General features: G+C 49.2%; 1 protein-coding gene across 1 annotated transcript; it reads right to left on the reverse strand.

Annotated features, from left to right (window-relative positions):
* Positions 1-3,785: 3,785 nt before the first annotated feature.
* SAMM50 (SAMM50 sorting and assembly machinery component) lies at positions 3,786-14,121 on the reverse strand. The gene is made up of 15 exons (XM_066590203.1): positions 13,989-14,121; positions 11,420-11,530; positions 11,189-11,290; positions 11,019-11,106; positions 10,451-10,557; positions 8,949-9,079; positions 8,780-8,867; positions 8,193-8,321; positions 7,392-7,463; positions 6,123-6,209; positions 5,873-5,943; positions 5,709-5,776; positions 5,133-5,279; positions 4,722-4,863; positions 3,786-3,987 (listed from the first exon to the last, which is right to left on the reverse strand). The coding sequence occupies exons 1-15, from the start codon at positions 14,007-14,009 to the stop codon at positions 3,942-3,944; spliced, it is 1,410 nt and encodes a 469-aa protein (XP_066446300.1). The 5' UTR covers positions 14,010-14,121; the 3' UTR covers positions 3,786-3,941.
* Between the last annotated feature and the right edge of the window lie 645 nt (positions 14,122-14,766).

Genomic DNA, 14,766 nt, shown 5'->3' on the forward strand with positions numbered 1-14,766 from the left:
CCGCGGTGCCGTCTGATGTTTGTCGAAATACCCACGAGTCTTACCAAACCTCGTTCCACCAGTGGCCTAAAGTCCCACTCCTGCCTATGCCAGGGGTGTCCAACCTTTCGGCATGTCTGGGCCACACTTATAATGCAGAGCGTCGGCTGGCTATGATGAGGCACCGGTCTCTCATCCTCACCTTGATATGGGATGGGAGCGATCAGGACTTGGCAGGAGAATCGCCGCTGGTGCCAGAGTGACTATTATAGAGCTGCAACTGCTGCCCACAGCCTCTGCATATAAGCCTGCCGCTGCCAGCTACCGCCTGCAGCTTCGCCTCCTCCAGATTCAGATGCGCCTCTTCTTTGGGCCACACGAGGGCCCCAGATTCGCCACCCCTGCCCTACGCTCTTCTTTATACTACAGCCCCGGCTGTTCCTTACTTGACCCATCACTGAGGGAGGCTAGTTTCAGGCGAGCGTATAAACAAGTCAGTAACACAGATCTAGATTACGTGTTTCTGCAGACATTACAGCAGGATGTCCATTTTTCGATTAGGCAAATACTTGAATCTCTAGAAAAAAAAATGAAATTCACAAAAAAATAGATCAGGCTGCACTTATAAAAAACAGCTGCAGAGAATGTGTCCGTGTGATTAGCACTATAAACTTACATTAGCTCCATATTACGGTCCCCTTAATGTGGACTTAAAGGGGTTGTCCCGCGAAACAAAGTGGGGGTATACACTTCTGTATGGCCATATTAATGCACTTTGTAATGTACATTGTGCATTAATTATGAGCCATACAGAAGTTATTCACTTACCTGTTCCGTTGCTAGCGTCCTCGTCTCCATGGTGCCGTCTAATCTTCAGCGTCTAATCGCCCGATTAGACGCGCTTGCGCAGTCCGGTCTTCTTTTCTGAATGGGGCCGCTCGTGCCGGAGAGCGGCTCCTCGTAGCTCCGCCCCGTCACGTGCCGATTCCAGCCAATCGGGAGGCTGGAATCGGCAATGGACCGCACAGAAGACCTGCGGTCCACCGAGGGTGAAGATCCCGACGGCCATCTTCACAAGGTAAGTCAGAAGTCGCTGGAGCGCGGGGATTCGGGTAAGTACTGGACGGTTTGTTTTTTTTATGCCTGCATCGGGTTTGTCTCGCGCCGAACGGGGGGGGGGCTATTGAAAAAAAAAAAAACCCCCGTTTCGGCGCGGGACAACCCCTTTAAGGGTCGTCGCCCTCATCTGCAGGGGGGGGGGGGGAGGCTGGAAGAGCCAGGAGCAGGAACTGAGCTCCCGCCTCCTCTCCACCCCCTCTCTGCCCCTCTGCACTATTTGCAATGAAAGGAGGCGGGATGGGGTGGGGCTAAATGCCATAAATTAGCCCCACCCCGTCCCACCTCTCCTCATTGCAAATAGTGCAGAGGGGCAGAGAGGGGGTGGAGGAGGCGGGAGCTCAGTTCCTGCTCCCGGCTCTTCCATCCTCCCCCCCCTCCCTCCTGCAGAGAGAGACGACGTATATCGGCCAGCGTGAAAACAGCCGATATACGTTCGTGTGAATCCAGCCTAAGCCTCATGTCCACAGTCCGGTTCAATTCCACATGTGGGAGCCTGCGGCGGCCAAGGACCCTGTGTAGCTGGCCGGGTCTTTTTTCTGTACTGCAGCAGTAACAGCCGGCTTACAGGCGCAGTGCACTTATTTTTATTTTTTTTTCCAAACTCCTGCTTTCCCACTGATCAAACTGCATCTATTGACTTCAATGGAAGCCATTCATGCTGGAACCGCTGGAGCATGCTGCAATATGTTTTCTGCATTCACAATCCAGAAAACAAATCCGCATGTGTAAATTGAAGTGTGGACGCCCATGCTTCTCTATGGATGGCTTGAACTGCAGGTCTTCAGCAAATCAAATCCACCCACGGACATTGGGTCTTATACAGAGGAAACATGCATTAGTCTGAAAAGCAGCCTCACCGTAATCGGGTCTGCATATAATTCCAGTCTTAAGGCCCATTTACATGCAAATATGATCGCTCACAATTCATTCAAAAGATAGGGAGAATGACAGTTTGAGAGATCATTTTGCATAAGCTGCTAATGGGCCCTAATGCCTATTAGCAGCTTATTACCTTCATTTGCATGTAAATGAGCCTCCAAGAGCTGTATGCAGAGAACAGCAGGTGGTCTGTTCTCTGCATACAGCTTCTTTGCTCTGCTGCAGGACTGCAGCTGAATCCAATGCAATCCCTGGTAACAGCTCTCCAGCTGAATGATTAATTTTATGCTAACCTAAAAATCATTGTTCAACCAAAGAGTAAAAGATTGGAGCATTCACGCACAACGATATCGCTCAAACGATGGCCTTTGAGTGATAATCGGTGCATGTAAATGAGGCATTAGAGTGCCAAGTCAAAGTCCTGAATTAATTTGTGCTTGAACTAAAGAGAACCCATGAGTAGGAGGATGGGCTCATACTGCCCAAACCACAGGCACCATGTACCCGGTGCAGATGCTCATTGGGCCATGCAGGTTTTATTCTAAAACACTGCTGCATTTCAGAAAAACCACAGTCTGATCTGGAGCTCCAAAGTCCAAGAGATGGTCAGCATCGGGCTCTGCAGCGCCAAGAGTGACAGCTCCTGAGTGTGCATAGGGACAGCCGGCAGGGTGGGTGGCACGCAGGAAGTGCCTGGTGCAGCCCGCCTCGTTGCTCCATTCCAGCTAATCTCAAAGTCAAACTGCTAAGGTTTTTTTTTTCTGGAACGCAGCAGGATTTTAGAAAACACCCCACGGGCTGAATGCAAGTATCTGTCCCGGGTTCATGATGGCCGTGATTCAGTCAGCATGAAGCTGAGGACAGGTTCTCTTTTGTACCAAAACAAGGGATTTCAGAATCCATGCTGTATCAACGACAGTGCCGACCCCCAGTTAAAGACAACGGGATGCAGATTGTGGCTCCTAATCTGCATATGTTAATGGCTCCTGCGTGCGCGGATAAATATGCCCATTGCCCAGTGTGAATACTGTTGCCCTATCGGGACAACCAATCGCGTTAGCCCCCATAAGTAGATTTGGGGAGAAAAGAAAAAACACACAAATCGTCATCCGTGTTGATCAGCGCTCGCTCCATCAGGCCTAGATTTCATGCTGTGTAAAAACACCATAAGGCCTCCTTCACACAAGCGCCGTTAGGCACAGTATAGGCGCGGGAGATCGGGTGAATTCCAGCTATGTTGATTAGCCCGATCCCATTATCAGAGCCGCGCGGTGCGTGTGTTCCAGCTCCTATAGGAGTCTATGGAAAGCACGCACCAAGGATGGGTCAGGTCCCATCTTTTCTCTTACGACGGACCTTAGATGTGTGCGTTGCAGTCGTATGTCCGATCTTTGTTGGGTGCGAGGATTTAGCGTGTCTACAATTCCTTCATGTGAACGCTTCTATAGGAAACCATTGGTTCTTATACAAGCGGTCCTTTCATGCCCATCTAATGCGCAAAAACAGCGCTGCTGTGAACGAGGCCCAAGCCTGATCTCCGGCCATCAGAAGCGTTGCACTCACTGCTGATGGAGGAGCCAAGTAGGACTTTTGGTGAGGAAACTTTTTCGTCACGAGTGAACTAGTTGTATTTGTTGCACTTTGCAGGAAGTACAAAACTTATCAAAAATAGAGTAAATTACAAAAAAGGAGTCACATGTGTTTTTTATGGCGCATTATGAGAAAAACTATATCTGCTCCCTGCTCTCTGTATTTGCCTATATAGGAGGTAAGAGAGCCTGAACGACCCTATTAAATGCAGACAATGGTTAGATTTTGATTTTTTTAATAGTACGGCTCTTGGCATAAAATATCGTACATACAGGAACCTGTAGAATATTCCGGAGGGTGAAGAAAGCCAAATATTGGGTTTAAATAGTGGAGATTGCTTTGTGCTGCGATCGTCTCAGGTTGAGGATGGAGAGTTATAGGAACCGTATTCCAGCCCCGAACTGCACACCGTCGCATATCCTGGAACAGCAAGCACAGATGAGTTACATATACAGACGCCACATCCTATAATCGTATCGCGCCATTATAAGAGGAGCGGATTATATCAGCTGCACCCAGGTATGTATATGAACAGCAACAGAAATATGTGAGTTAAATGGGTTGTGTCCAGAAGAGAGTTACCTCCTAGCCAGCGAACAGGGGATAACTTACCGATCGGTGGGGGACTGACTGCTGGGAACGTCACCAACCCTAAAAATGGGGGTCCTGAAGTTGCCTGCATGAATGGAGCAGCGGTGATGCATTCCCACTGCTGCTCCATTGATTTCAAAGGGAGCGTAGCGATAACCAAATTCAAGCAATTGGCAAACTCTGCTGCTCCCACTTGAACTTAATCGAACAGCAACATGCATGACCTTAGGTACACCCGGTTTTGGGGGCTGAGGTCACTGGGACCCCCACTGATCCCAGTGCAGTAGAAGGTTATTCCCCATCCAGAGGATAAGAGGTAACTTTCTATTGTGGCACAACCCCTATAAAGTAACGATAATGGGGGCAAGGAATTGTCTGGTCTTCCTGATAGTCGTCCCATTGAAAAACATTAGCTAGCTTCTCTTCAGACAGAAACGTCTGATAACAGAGAACAACAGATTGTATTCATCAGCGCAAAGGATGCAAGGATTTCTCAGGTTCTTTAGTGTTATTTTCTACAGTCTGAAATGGGGAGTGGAAATGAATATCTGCATCATACATACCGATCTCCGCTCTGGACGCCCATGGGGATGCAGTAATTTAATTCCAGTCTGGCAATATTTCCTAGGCGAAGGACAATGCCCGCACCATAAGACCAGCGGATACACTCTGCCAACCTGCGAATGTGAGCTCTCGGGCCTTCACCTGGACACGAAAGAGGAGAAACACACTGTAAGAGCCATTTAAAGGGAACCTGTCACCAGGTTCATGCTGCCCAAGCCACAGCCAGAGCGAACAGAGATGCCCATCCAGACCATGCAGGTTTAATTCCGAAATGCTGCAGAATAAAACCTACATGGGCTGGGACAGTTGGGGCGGCAGGACCCTAGGGGCAGGTTCCCTTTATACAGTCTCATTGGTCATCCAGGTGTAGGGAAAGATCTGATTAGTTCATTAATGCACATAGGAAGTACCATAGTTCAGGTTGCAGAGGTTTCCAGCATTAAGGAAGAAATGTGTCCTGAAGAGGTCCCCAAAACCGCCACGACCAGGGCGGAAGGGTAGTGGAGTGTAGAGATGTATGCCCCCGGCCCAGTAGGTCTCACCACCGAGATAATCACCTGCAAGAACAACATAGAAACCAATTAACAAAACGTGTAATATAATGGTTGAACATCACTGCAGGGTGCAATGGAGATGGGGTAAAGAAGACTCCTCCAAGACTTAACTACTGATAGCCTGTCTTGAGGAAAGGTCATCAAGAGTTGATCGACAGGGGTCCACCACTCAGGACCCCCGGCGACTGGCTGGTAGAGTGCAGCTGTGCCTGGTATTGCAGCTCATTCCTATTCACTTGAATAGGACCAAGTTGCTAACAGGCCATGTGACTAATAAAAGTGACATCAGAGGCCCGGGATGAGGCCTCTTCCAACAGCTGATTAGTGGGTATCTCGAGTGGCAGGATGGACCCCTCCGATCAACTACTGATGACCTACCTGAGGATGGGTCATCAATACTTTAGTCCTGAAACCCCCATTTAAAGTACTGACCTTCGCTCTGGGGTCCGATGCTGTACATGCTGAATCCACGCACACTTGTCGGTCCTCCCAAATAAAACCTTTACGGCAAATACGAAATTATGATTAAAATGCATAATCCTAATACTACAACCATCAGAACGTGCATCAATCCAGTGGCATCCTGTTCCACTCACCGATCTGCAATGCTGGATGGCTTATCTCCTAAAGGGACCAGCATTCCTCCCCAGAGAGAAGTGGACAGCACCTGCGGAGAGCCACGGACCATTCATCATAACAGTACAAGCAGAGCAACAAGAGACGCCTCATGAGAGGAGAAACACTTCTGTCCAGATTCATACATAATGAAGATTATTGCAGTGTCAGACCGGAAATCCGATATAAAAGACCCTTATAAAAGACCCTCATTGATCTGTAATGTCTCACCGAGTCCCAAGCGAGCCGTTTGTTTACTTGCAATTCAAAATCTTCCTTTAAGAAGCTGACGTCTCCTCCGGTGTATCCAGCCAGCTCCTGCGAAGCACAAACATCACCAGACAAAGGTCACATGACACCATACCAGCCAATGATTCTATGGAAACTATACAGAGAAAATAGCATTAGGGCTATTATTACATATCTGCCTATATAGTCCTAAAGTCATTGCACAAATGAGCCTTCAGGGTTATTCACTTGGCTGCTCCTCCTCCCCTCTCACAGCAAAGTATCACAGAAGCTGCAGCCCCCTTCTCCCATTTTCTTTTTATTGCTACCAACTGATTTTTTGGGACTAAGAACATCATGTACAGATCGCTGCAGCGCCAACTTCTGAGCCCACCCCATATAATGTACATGAATGGCATTTCACTGGAAGCCCTTCGCTCCCATGACATACATGTACGCTATGGGGTGAGGAGTACACACAGTGGGGTTTCGGTGATCTGAGACAAAACTGAACCATGCTGTTAACCCCTTACATGCCGTGATCAATGTTGATTGGGGAATATAGGCATTAACAGAGGTGAGGTTCCTCTGTGATGTCATCAGCCATCCACCATGAAATTGTAGAAGGCCAATTGGTTGTCATGGCTTTCAATGTAAATGAATACAGATAATACACTGCAGTACTTAAGTACTGCAGTGTATTATCGGAGTGATCAAAAGATTGCAGGTTGAGGTCCTCTACAGGAACAGGAAGAAAAAAAAAAAGTGGACTTTTGTTTAAAAAATGAATTAATAAAACATCAGTTTGGTATCACCGAATGCATAACCCCTATAATAAACTGAATACACCTTTTATTCAGCATGGCAAAGACTATAGGAAGATAAAAAAAAAAAAAAGTACAAAAAAGGGGCCAAAATGTTTTTCCTTGTTCATATTGTCTCCCAGAAACACAAAAGTCATCAAAGAAGTCATATGTACCCCAAAATGGTGCAATAGAAACTACAGCTCATGATGCAAAAACAAGCGCTCCTGCAGCTCCCCCTATGTAAAAATAAGAAGGTTCTGGGACTTTGAATGCAGCGATGCAAGAAATAATTATGATTTAAAAAAAAAAAAAAAAAAAAAAAGAAGGGGGGGGGGGGGGGGGAAACGACGATTTCCCATGGAAACAGGATGTTGGGAGGAGGCAATCCTTTCAGTGACACGATGGCTTCAGTGAGGGGCGACGCTTGGTGGACTTGCATCTCCCACGTGTTCCCAGTAGTAGTTACCTGGTTGATCTTCAGTAAGGCACCTCTCTTTGGCAGGATTGTGGAGTTGCGGGAATCGATCATCATCGAATGCTATCAGTGAAAACATAAAGATGATCAGTAGAAGAATTTCACGGATGATACCCATGTGTGATGTACGGGGCCGTCTGCCTGTACCGCGACATAACTGTGCAAGTCCTGCAGATGTATACCTCTGCGGGCACTGCCAACACGGTGAGGGAAGCTCTTATAAGGGTGTGTGTGTCTTAGTACTGGCACATTGGAAGCAGATCCAACAGTCCATACTGGTCCAAACTGGTATTAGTGGCACGGCTCCCATCCAATTCAATAACCGCAGCGCCTGCATTAACAAACCCGGCCGCTGCAGTATGGCCGGCGCGACGCGCTTCCTGCACTGTCCATACTGACAGCAGCCCAGTAGTCAGCGGATTGGTGGCAGTACTGAGCAGTGGTGCCCTGCCGATCATCTAGTGCTGACCTATCCTGTAAAGGAGTTGTCCAGGAAGTCAGCCATTTTTTTTTTACTGATGACCTGACCAGAAATTGAATAAAAATGTCTGCCTTCGTGGACAACCCCTTTAAGGGGTTTGGCCAATAAACATAACTTGTTACCCATCCGCAGGATGGTTTATAAATGTAGGACCCCTGGGTTTCTACTAATGGACCTCCCACTGACCACAAGAAAAGCTGTGATGGTCATGTATGTGCACGACCGCTCCATTCATGGTCAAACCCCAGGGACCGTACATTTATTACCTGTCCTATGGGGAAACTGCAACGCTTTAGGACAATCTGACTTACTGAGAGTGAAGACTTGAGCGAGTGTCCACTTTCCTCCCGAATGGCGAATGATGCCGTTCTTGCTAAACAACCAAGTTCTCTCCAGACTCCCTCCCACTTCAAGGTGTGGTTGGTCTTCCATATTGGAAACTGTCATGAATACAACCACAATGCAAACAGTCATGTTAATTATCCTAAACAGTTGGTTTATAAGGCTACAGAGAAAACCAGCGCCCACACATGCCCACGCCTTACAGGAGCGCCCACACGAACACCCACGCCTTACAGGAGCGCCCACACGAACACCCACGCCTTACAGGAGCGCCCACACGAACACCCACGCCTTACAGGAGCGCCCACACGTGCCCACGCCTTACAGGAGCGCCCACACGTGCCCACGCCTTACAGGAGCGCCCACACGTTCCCACGCCTTACAGGAGCGCCCACACGTGCCCACGCCTACAGGAGCGCCCACACGAGCACCCACACATGCCCACACACACAGGAGCGCCCACACGTGCCCACACACACAGGAGCGCCCACACATGCCCACACACACAGGAGCGCCCACACACACAGGAGCGCCCACACATGCCCACCCCTCTTACATTGACTTCAGCAGATACCCCTCGGTCGGTCTCTCGCAGCGAGCTCCAGGGGAACTGCCCAGTAACTTTATACAGGTTGAAGCAGAAGCTGCACAAAGAGAAATAATCGTGAGAGTCTAAAGAGGAGAACAAAGGCCTGAGGTCTTCAGCGGACGAGGCAGGCTCTTACTTCCTTTCAAAGTTCCCAACTTGAGGTTTAAAGAAGGATAAGCCATAAGACGTCTCCTTGGTGCCGTATGAGAATTGGAAGGTCACTTTTTCAGCGCGACCAAAGAGGTTGGGCAATTTCAGTCCAAGGACCTTAAAAGGAAATCAATTCGCAAAGTGTTAGTGACGCATCATATCCCCAATGCGGATAGTGTTTCTCCCCTCCCACAGAGCTCCCTCTAGAGGCCGACTAGTAGAAGGAAAATTAAAGGGCATCTGTCATTACCTGCGAGTTCAAAAGTGAAGGTTGTGGGGTCTGGTGAGCTGTGTTTAATACTAACGGGATTCTCAGTTCCACTATCCGTGCCCCCCTGAGGTTGGCGCACACACAGCATGACCCTCTTCAGCTGGCTTTCCCAGAGATGAATGGGAGAGAGCGCACACAGATCAGTCTTTTAAAAGAGTCACGCACCAACTTCACAGGGACAGAGCGCTGGAACTTGGAACCCGGTGATTATAGGATTCAGCTGCAGACTCCCCTCATCAGCCACCTTTGAACCCCATTGATGGTGTTGTGTGAGGGCTCTTTTTTTGCAAGATGACCTATTCTACTGCTACTATTTTGCAGTACATAAGACTTTTTGACTTTTTTTTTTATTAAACTTGCTCTGGAAAACAGGGTTTAAAAAAAATAATAATCTGGCGGTATGTTTCTTTTCTCACGGTGCAGAATAAATAACGCTCTATTTGATATATTGGACTTTTACGGCGATACTAAATAGGCTTTCCGTTTTTTTTTGTTTTGATACTTATTACATACAGAAAAGGGGGGGGGGGGACTTTTAATACTTTATTTTTACAACAATAAAAAAAAACATGCATTTTCATTTTTTTTTTTAGTCCTCAAAGGGGACTTGAACTTGTGATCGCTTGAACGCTCTACACCGCAGTACTTCAGTATTGTAGAATATGGTATTTTTATCAGCATTGCATTAAGACATGCCGCAGGTCCTAATAGGCAGAATTAAACGGCAGCCCTGGGGGCCATGACACCCTGATGGCACCTTGCGATATCATCCTGCGGAAGTCGTTGGGATCTTTGATCGGGTAATTTACAGAACTGACAGAGGCATTTAAAGCTTTAACAATCAGTGTGAACGTTGACTGCAGCCTGGTGTTAGCTGTCAGCAGACAACAGTCACTGGCCAGCCTCCGCTCCATACAAACCCCACGCACCTAGGATGTACATACATGTCCTGAGGGACTGAGGGGTTCAAGTGAAACTGTTCAGTTTCTGCACCCACCCCACCGGACAGTAGCTGAGGCCTACACCGAGGCCCTGCGCACACCAGCCACCATCAGCTATGGTCATGGCCATATAATGGGCAGCATGGTGCATGCTGGGATGATTATGTATGAATGCCATCCCTTTAATGCAGAGCTGATAAGGGATGCAATACTAACCAGCCGTCCTACAGCATCTCTATAGTGTGGGGGGCATTTACTTACTAAAGCCATACATACCATGCTGCCTTCATTGTTGCCGACCATCGTGTTATAACTTCCAGTTAACCTTCTTAACTCGGTGACTTCAAAGGTGACATCCAGGCCGTTGGGAAGAGCGTCGTCATCTGAAGGCGAGAAAACCCGATAAATTATCAACCGCAGTAACCCCTTCATGACCAGATCTGTGCGGGACTAAAATGGGCATTCCCATCTTGGTAAGGTAACCTCTATCCACAGCAGCCAACAGCCAGCGCCCACATTGTATGGCGCGACCGTCCGTCCTGTAGCGTTAAGGGGTTAAAGTACGTTGAGGTGGTGGAATCTGATGGGAGTTTCTCCCCGTGGATTCTGCCTCCAAGTACCACGGCAGAGTTGGGGCTTTCTGCCGCGGCCGTGCAGATGTAGGGCTCGGGATCCGCACGCTGATTTAGCCCTTTTCAATAGACAAATCTGCATGCGGAATTTCAGAAGATCTTCCCCAGGGCTGACTTATAGACAATTCCTACAGGAAATAGCTCCCCCTGCTGGTAGGTGTGTATACACCAGTAGAGGGCGCCATTTCCTATTCAGACTCCCATGTTCTCACCTTGACAGGTATCAACTAGAACTTCCACTTGTCTGAAGACCCCCAGACGGAGAAGCTTCTCTCTGGCCTCGTGGGATTTCCTCATCACCTGCAAAGAGCGAATATGATGAAGCGACATATGGGGGACACTTCCCCTCCCCCACCATTACGACGGCGCCGCTTATCCTCACATCAATAAGACTCTTCGCCTTGAAGACGTCAGCAATTTCATACATGAGAAGATCGTCTTTTGTCCTCGCCAGACCTTCAAAGTGAACGCGCTGAACCACGACCTGAAAAAGCGAAAATCACTAGACTATACGAGTACGGAAAAACAGGCATGGAATTCCTCTCATCTGACGTCCAGTCATCCAGAACGTCTGATAATCCGGCACAGACCCGCTCAGAATAAAGGTTCTTACATCTTTATTCTCTAAGATTTCCTGCTTCCTCTGCGGTTCCACCTCCACCAAATCGCCGTCATCAGTGACAGATCCGAAATCCGGACCGTCCATGGGCAGGGGGTCCAGACTCTGCGGAGAAACAAAAGGGGTTACTGAGCCGATGCCCGCAGGAAATCTCTAGTTTTTAGATTTAAAGGGACATTTCCATGAAGAACGGTGATTATGAAGTCACCAGGTGGCTGGGATCACTGAAACAGTTCAACTAGGCGACGCGTTTCCGTAATTCCCACAGAAGTCAATGAGAGTTATGCAAACCGTGTCGCACAGCGAGCTGCGTTGTTTCCACAGCGCCCGAGTTATGGAAATAGCAGAGATCGCTGCGCTACGCCGTTCGTGGACCTCCCACTGACTTCTATGGGAATAGTGTAGTGCGGGGGGGAGCAGCTATTTCCATCCTGCTAACACCACATGGAGGGCGACCAGGGTAACTCAGGGTGGGTATGAGACTTAGAGGTGGGCACCCGTACCTATCAGAGCTTTATGGCATATTGGAAATGGGAATACCCCTTTAACCCCTTAGTGACAGGGCCCTTTTAATCGCACTTTGAGTTTCTCCTTTCCCTTGATGTAGCCACCTGAGGGTTGGTTTTGGGGGATGGGTTGTATCTTTCAGTGGTACCAAATAATGTACTCAAAAAGGTTTTGAATTGGTGATTGGTTGATCGCTCATATAGTATAATGCAATACTCCAGTACTGCATTACATCACACTCAGAGGCAGTCTATCAAGCCCGGGCTGCTATGATACTCAAACAACTCCACCCTCCAATCGCTGATCAGGGTGTTTAAAATGCTGTTGTCAGCAACATTTAACCCATTAAGGACCAAGCACAGTAAATTTATGGCACTTGGTCCTGGGCTTTAATACCAGCCGATAGTCAAAATACGGTCAGGGGGATTAAAGCCTCCTGCTTCTGCAATCAATCAGAAGCAGGATGGGTTGTCAGCTGTTAGTCACAGCTGATAACCCAGAGGAGGAGGGAGAACTGTTTTTTTACCCCTCCTGTCTTTACTACACAGCACTCAATGAGCCCTACGTACTAAAGAGTGAAAGTGCAAGTATGTCTTCCACTATGCGAGCCGGTGATCACGTGACGGCCGGGATCCCCTGTCACAGCAGAGCTACAGGGTCCCAGCAGACCTAGATCAGCGACTAAGGGGCTCATATGGAAGCCCCAGCTACAGGGGGAAAATGTAAAAGGAAAAAAAAAAAGGGGCCATGAGAATGACCCCCGGAGGTCTTATATGACGTCACGGGGACCTAGCAAAAAGTAAAACACAATTACAGAATAAAATTAAACTAGCCGATATTACAGGACAGACGTCAGGTGACCAGCGGGTGTTGATCTCAAACATTGGTGCAGGGATTACTCCGGCTGCCATTATGAAGTCAGGAAGAATTTTTTTCCCCTCCAAATGAGCTAAATTGGCTCGCTTTTTTTTTTTATTTGCCTTCTTCTGAATCAACAAGGGGAGGGGGAGGGGTGAAGCATCTCCCATCCAAGGTAAGATGAAAGCTGCACTGTGATTGGTTGCTCCGGGCAACAAGGACACCTGGTAGACAGTTTTGCGAAATGAGGCCCAAATAGTTTTATTCCGCCGTAGTCGTCGCTAGGGGGATAGGAGACAAGATGGCCGCCAACGAGGACAGGGGAGCGTTTTGTGTCCCTGATTTTCGCGTCTCCCGGTCTGTTATCGGTGTACAAAGTCACTTTCTGACAGTTTGGTGACGATCCCCCAGCGGCGCACAATGCGTAAGCGGTCCTCCGAGTTTAGGGAATACGGCTGCATCCGTAGGCGAAAATCATCCGTCCGTCCAGCAGTAAGCGTGGAAACAGCGGAGCGTCCGTGGAAACAGGAACCCCTCAGAAATCCACAGCGAGCGGAGAATTGGACGTCCGGCCGCCGACCGTGGGGGAGATTCTGCGCAGACGTTTGTGATGTCATCCCTACTGACTGTAATCGTTACCGGCGCTGAGACCGGAGGACAAAGCGCGGCGACGATCCTTCTGCGATGGTCTGCAGACTGATGGGAAGCGATGGAGGCTTCAGTGATCAGTGATGAAGCCGCCTTCCACCTTCCGGGCAACAAACGTAATGTCAGAATCTGGGAGGGGATCCCACCGGTCTACGTGCAGCGTCTGCGGGACTCCCCCACGGTGAGGGTGGTCTGCGCTGTAACCTGCAGGAAGGTGTGCGGCCCCTTCTTCATCCCGGGGGTCTATGTGCAGCGTCTGCGGACTCCCCCGCGGTGAGGGTGGTCTGCGCTGTGACCTGCAGGCGGTGTGCGACCCCTTCTTCACCCCGGGGGTCTCATGCCCAGATGTACACATATGGCTTCTGCCGCAGCCGGACAGGAGATCCCGGGATTCATCTGTTGAGTTCCAGTTGCCATTGATGCCATTTCTGTATCTGGCTGTCAGTTCTGGGGTCACGTGGGGGAGACCATCTATAATAACCCTGTATGTATAGAATGTATGGCGGCCAGCCCCCTCACACACCCCGCCGCCCTCCCCGTCAGGCCTCACCCGGGCGTGCACCGTCCTCATCTCTCCCGTCTGTGTCGTCCCTCCGGTTGAAGCCGCCGCGATGACCCCGGACAACAGTTGTCAACCGATCCTGGGCGCCGCCATGACACTTCTGAGAAGCACCGCCCTCCTCGGCCCGTGATTGGCTGACGCGAGAGCAAGCGACATGTGACGCGTCAGTGGGAAGATTAGAGCCGCGTCGCTCGCCGTAGACCGGTCTGGTGGTTACCATGGCGACGGGGCGCGCGTATTATAACGGTCGGTGTGGTCGGGCGGGTTTGTTTACATCCAACACACGGGCAAAGAGAAAAGCAGCAGTTGGACGTAACGATTATTTAATGCCGAGCGATGTCTGATGCACCGGTCACAGGATGTGCCTTCACTGTATCTACCACTAAAATGGGCCACATTTGTATTTTTCTTTGATTCCAACAACTTTGGTTTTTAACCTCAAAATTCTCTGCTGCAGTTTTTCAATTAATAAGAAAATTTGGATTTTTACATTTCATTTAAGTGTGGCGGCCAGCGACTCAGGTGTGGCGGGGTATAGGCTGTCGCACATGTGGTCCCCGTCCCTTTGGGAGCGCTAACAAGCCGCGGGTCTAGGGGTCCAACAAAGCGAAGTGACCCCTTATCCTGGGGGTATAGAGGATAACGTAAGGGGGTTTGGCAAAAAAAAAAAGAATCCCTACTTACCTGTTCCTCGCCAGGCAGCCATCTTGTTCTCCAGTCCCCCGAGTCACCGCGGCCGGCCGGATCGTCCTCTCGTGATGCATCT

The sequence above is a fragment of the Eleutherodactylus coqui genome, chromosome 2, assembly GCF_035609145.1.
Source record: "Eleutherodactylus coqui strain aEleCoq1 chromosome 2, aEleCoq1.hap1, whole genome shotgun sequence".
In the NCBI taxonomy this organism is placed as follows: domain Eukaryota; kingdom Metazoa; phylum Chordata; class Amphibia; order Anura; family Eleutherodactylidae; genus Eleutherodactylus; species Eleutherodactylus coqui.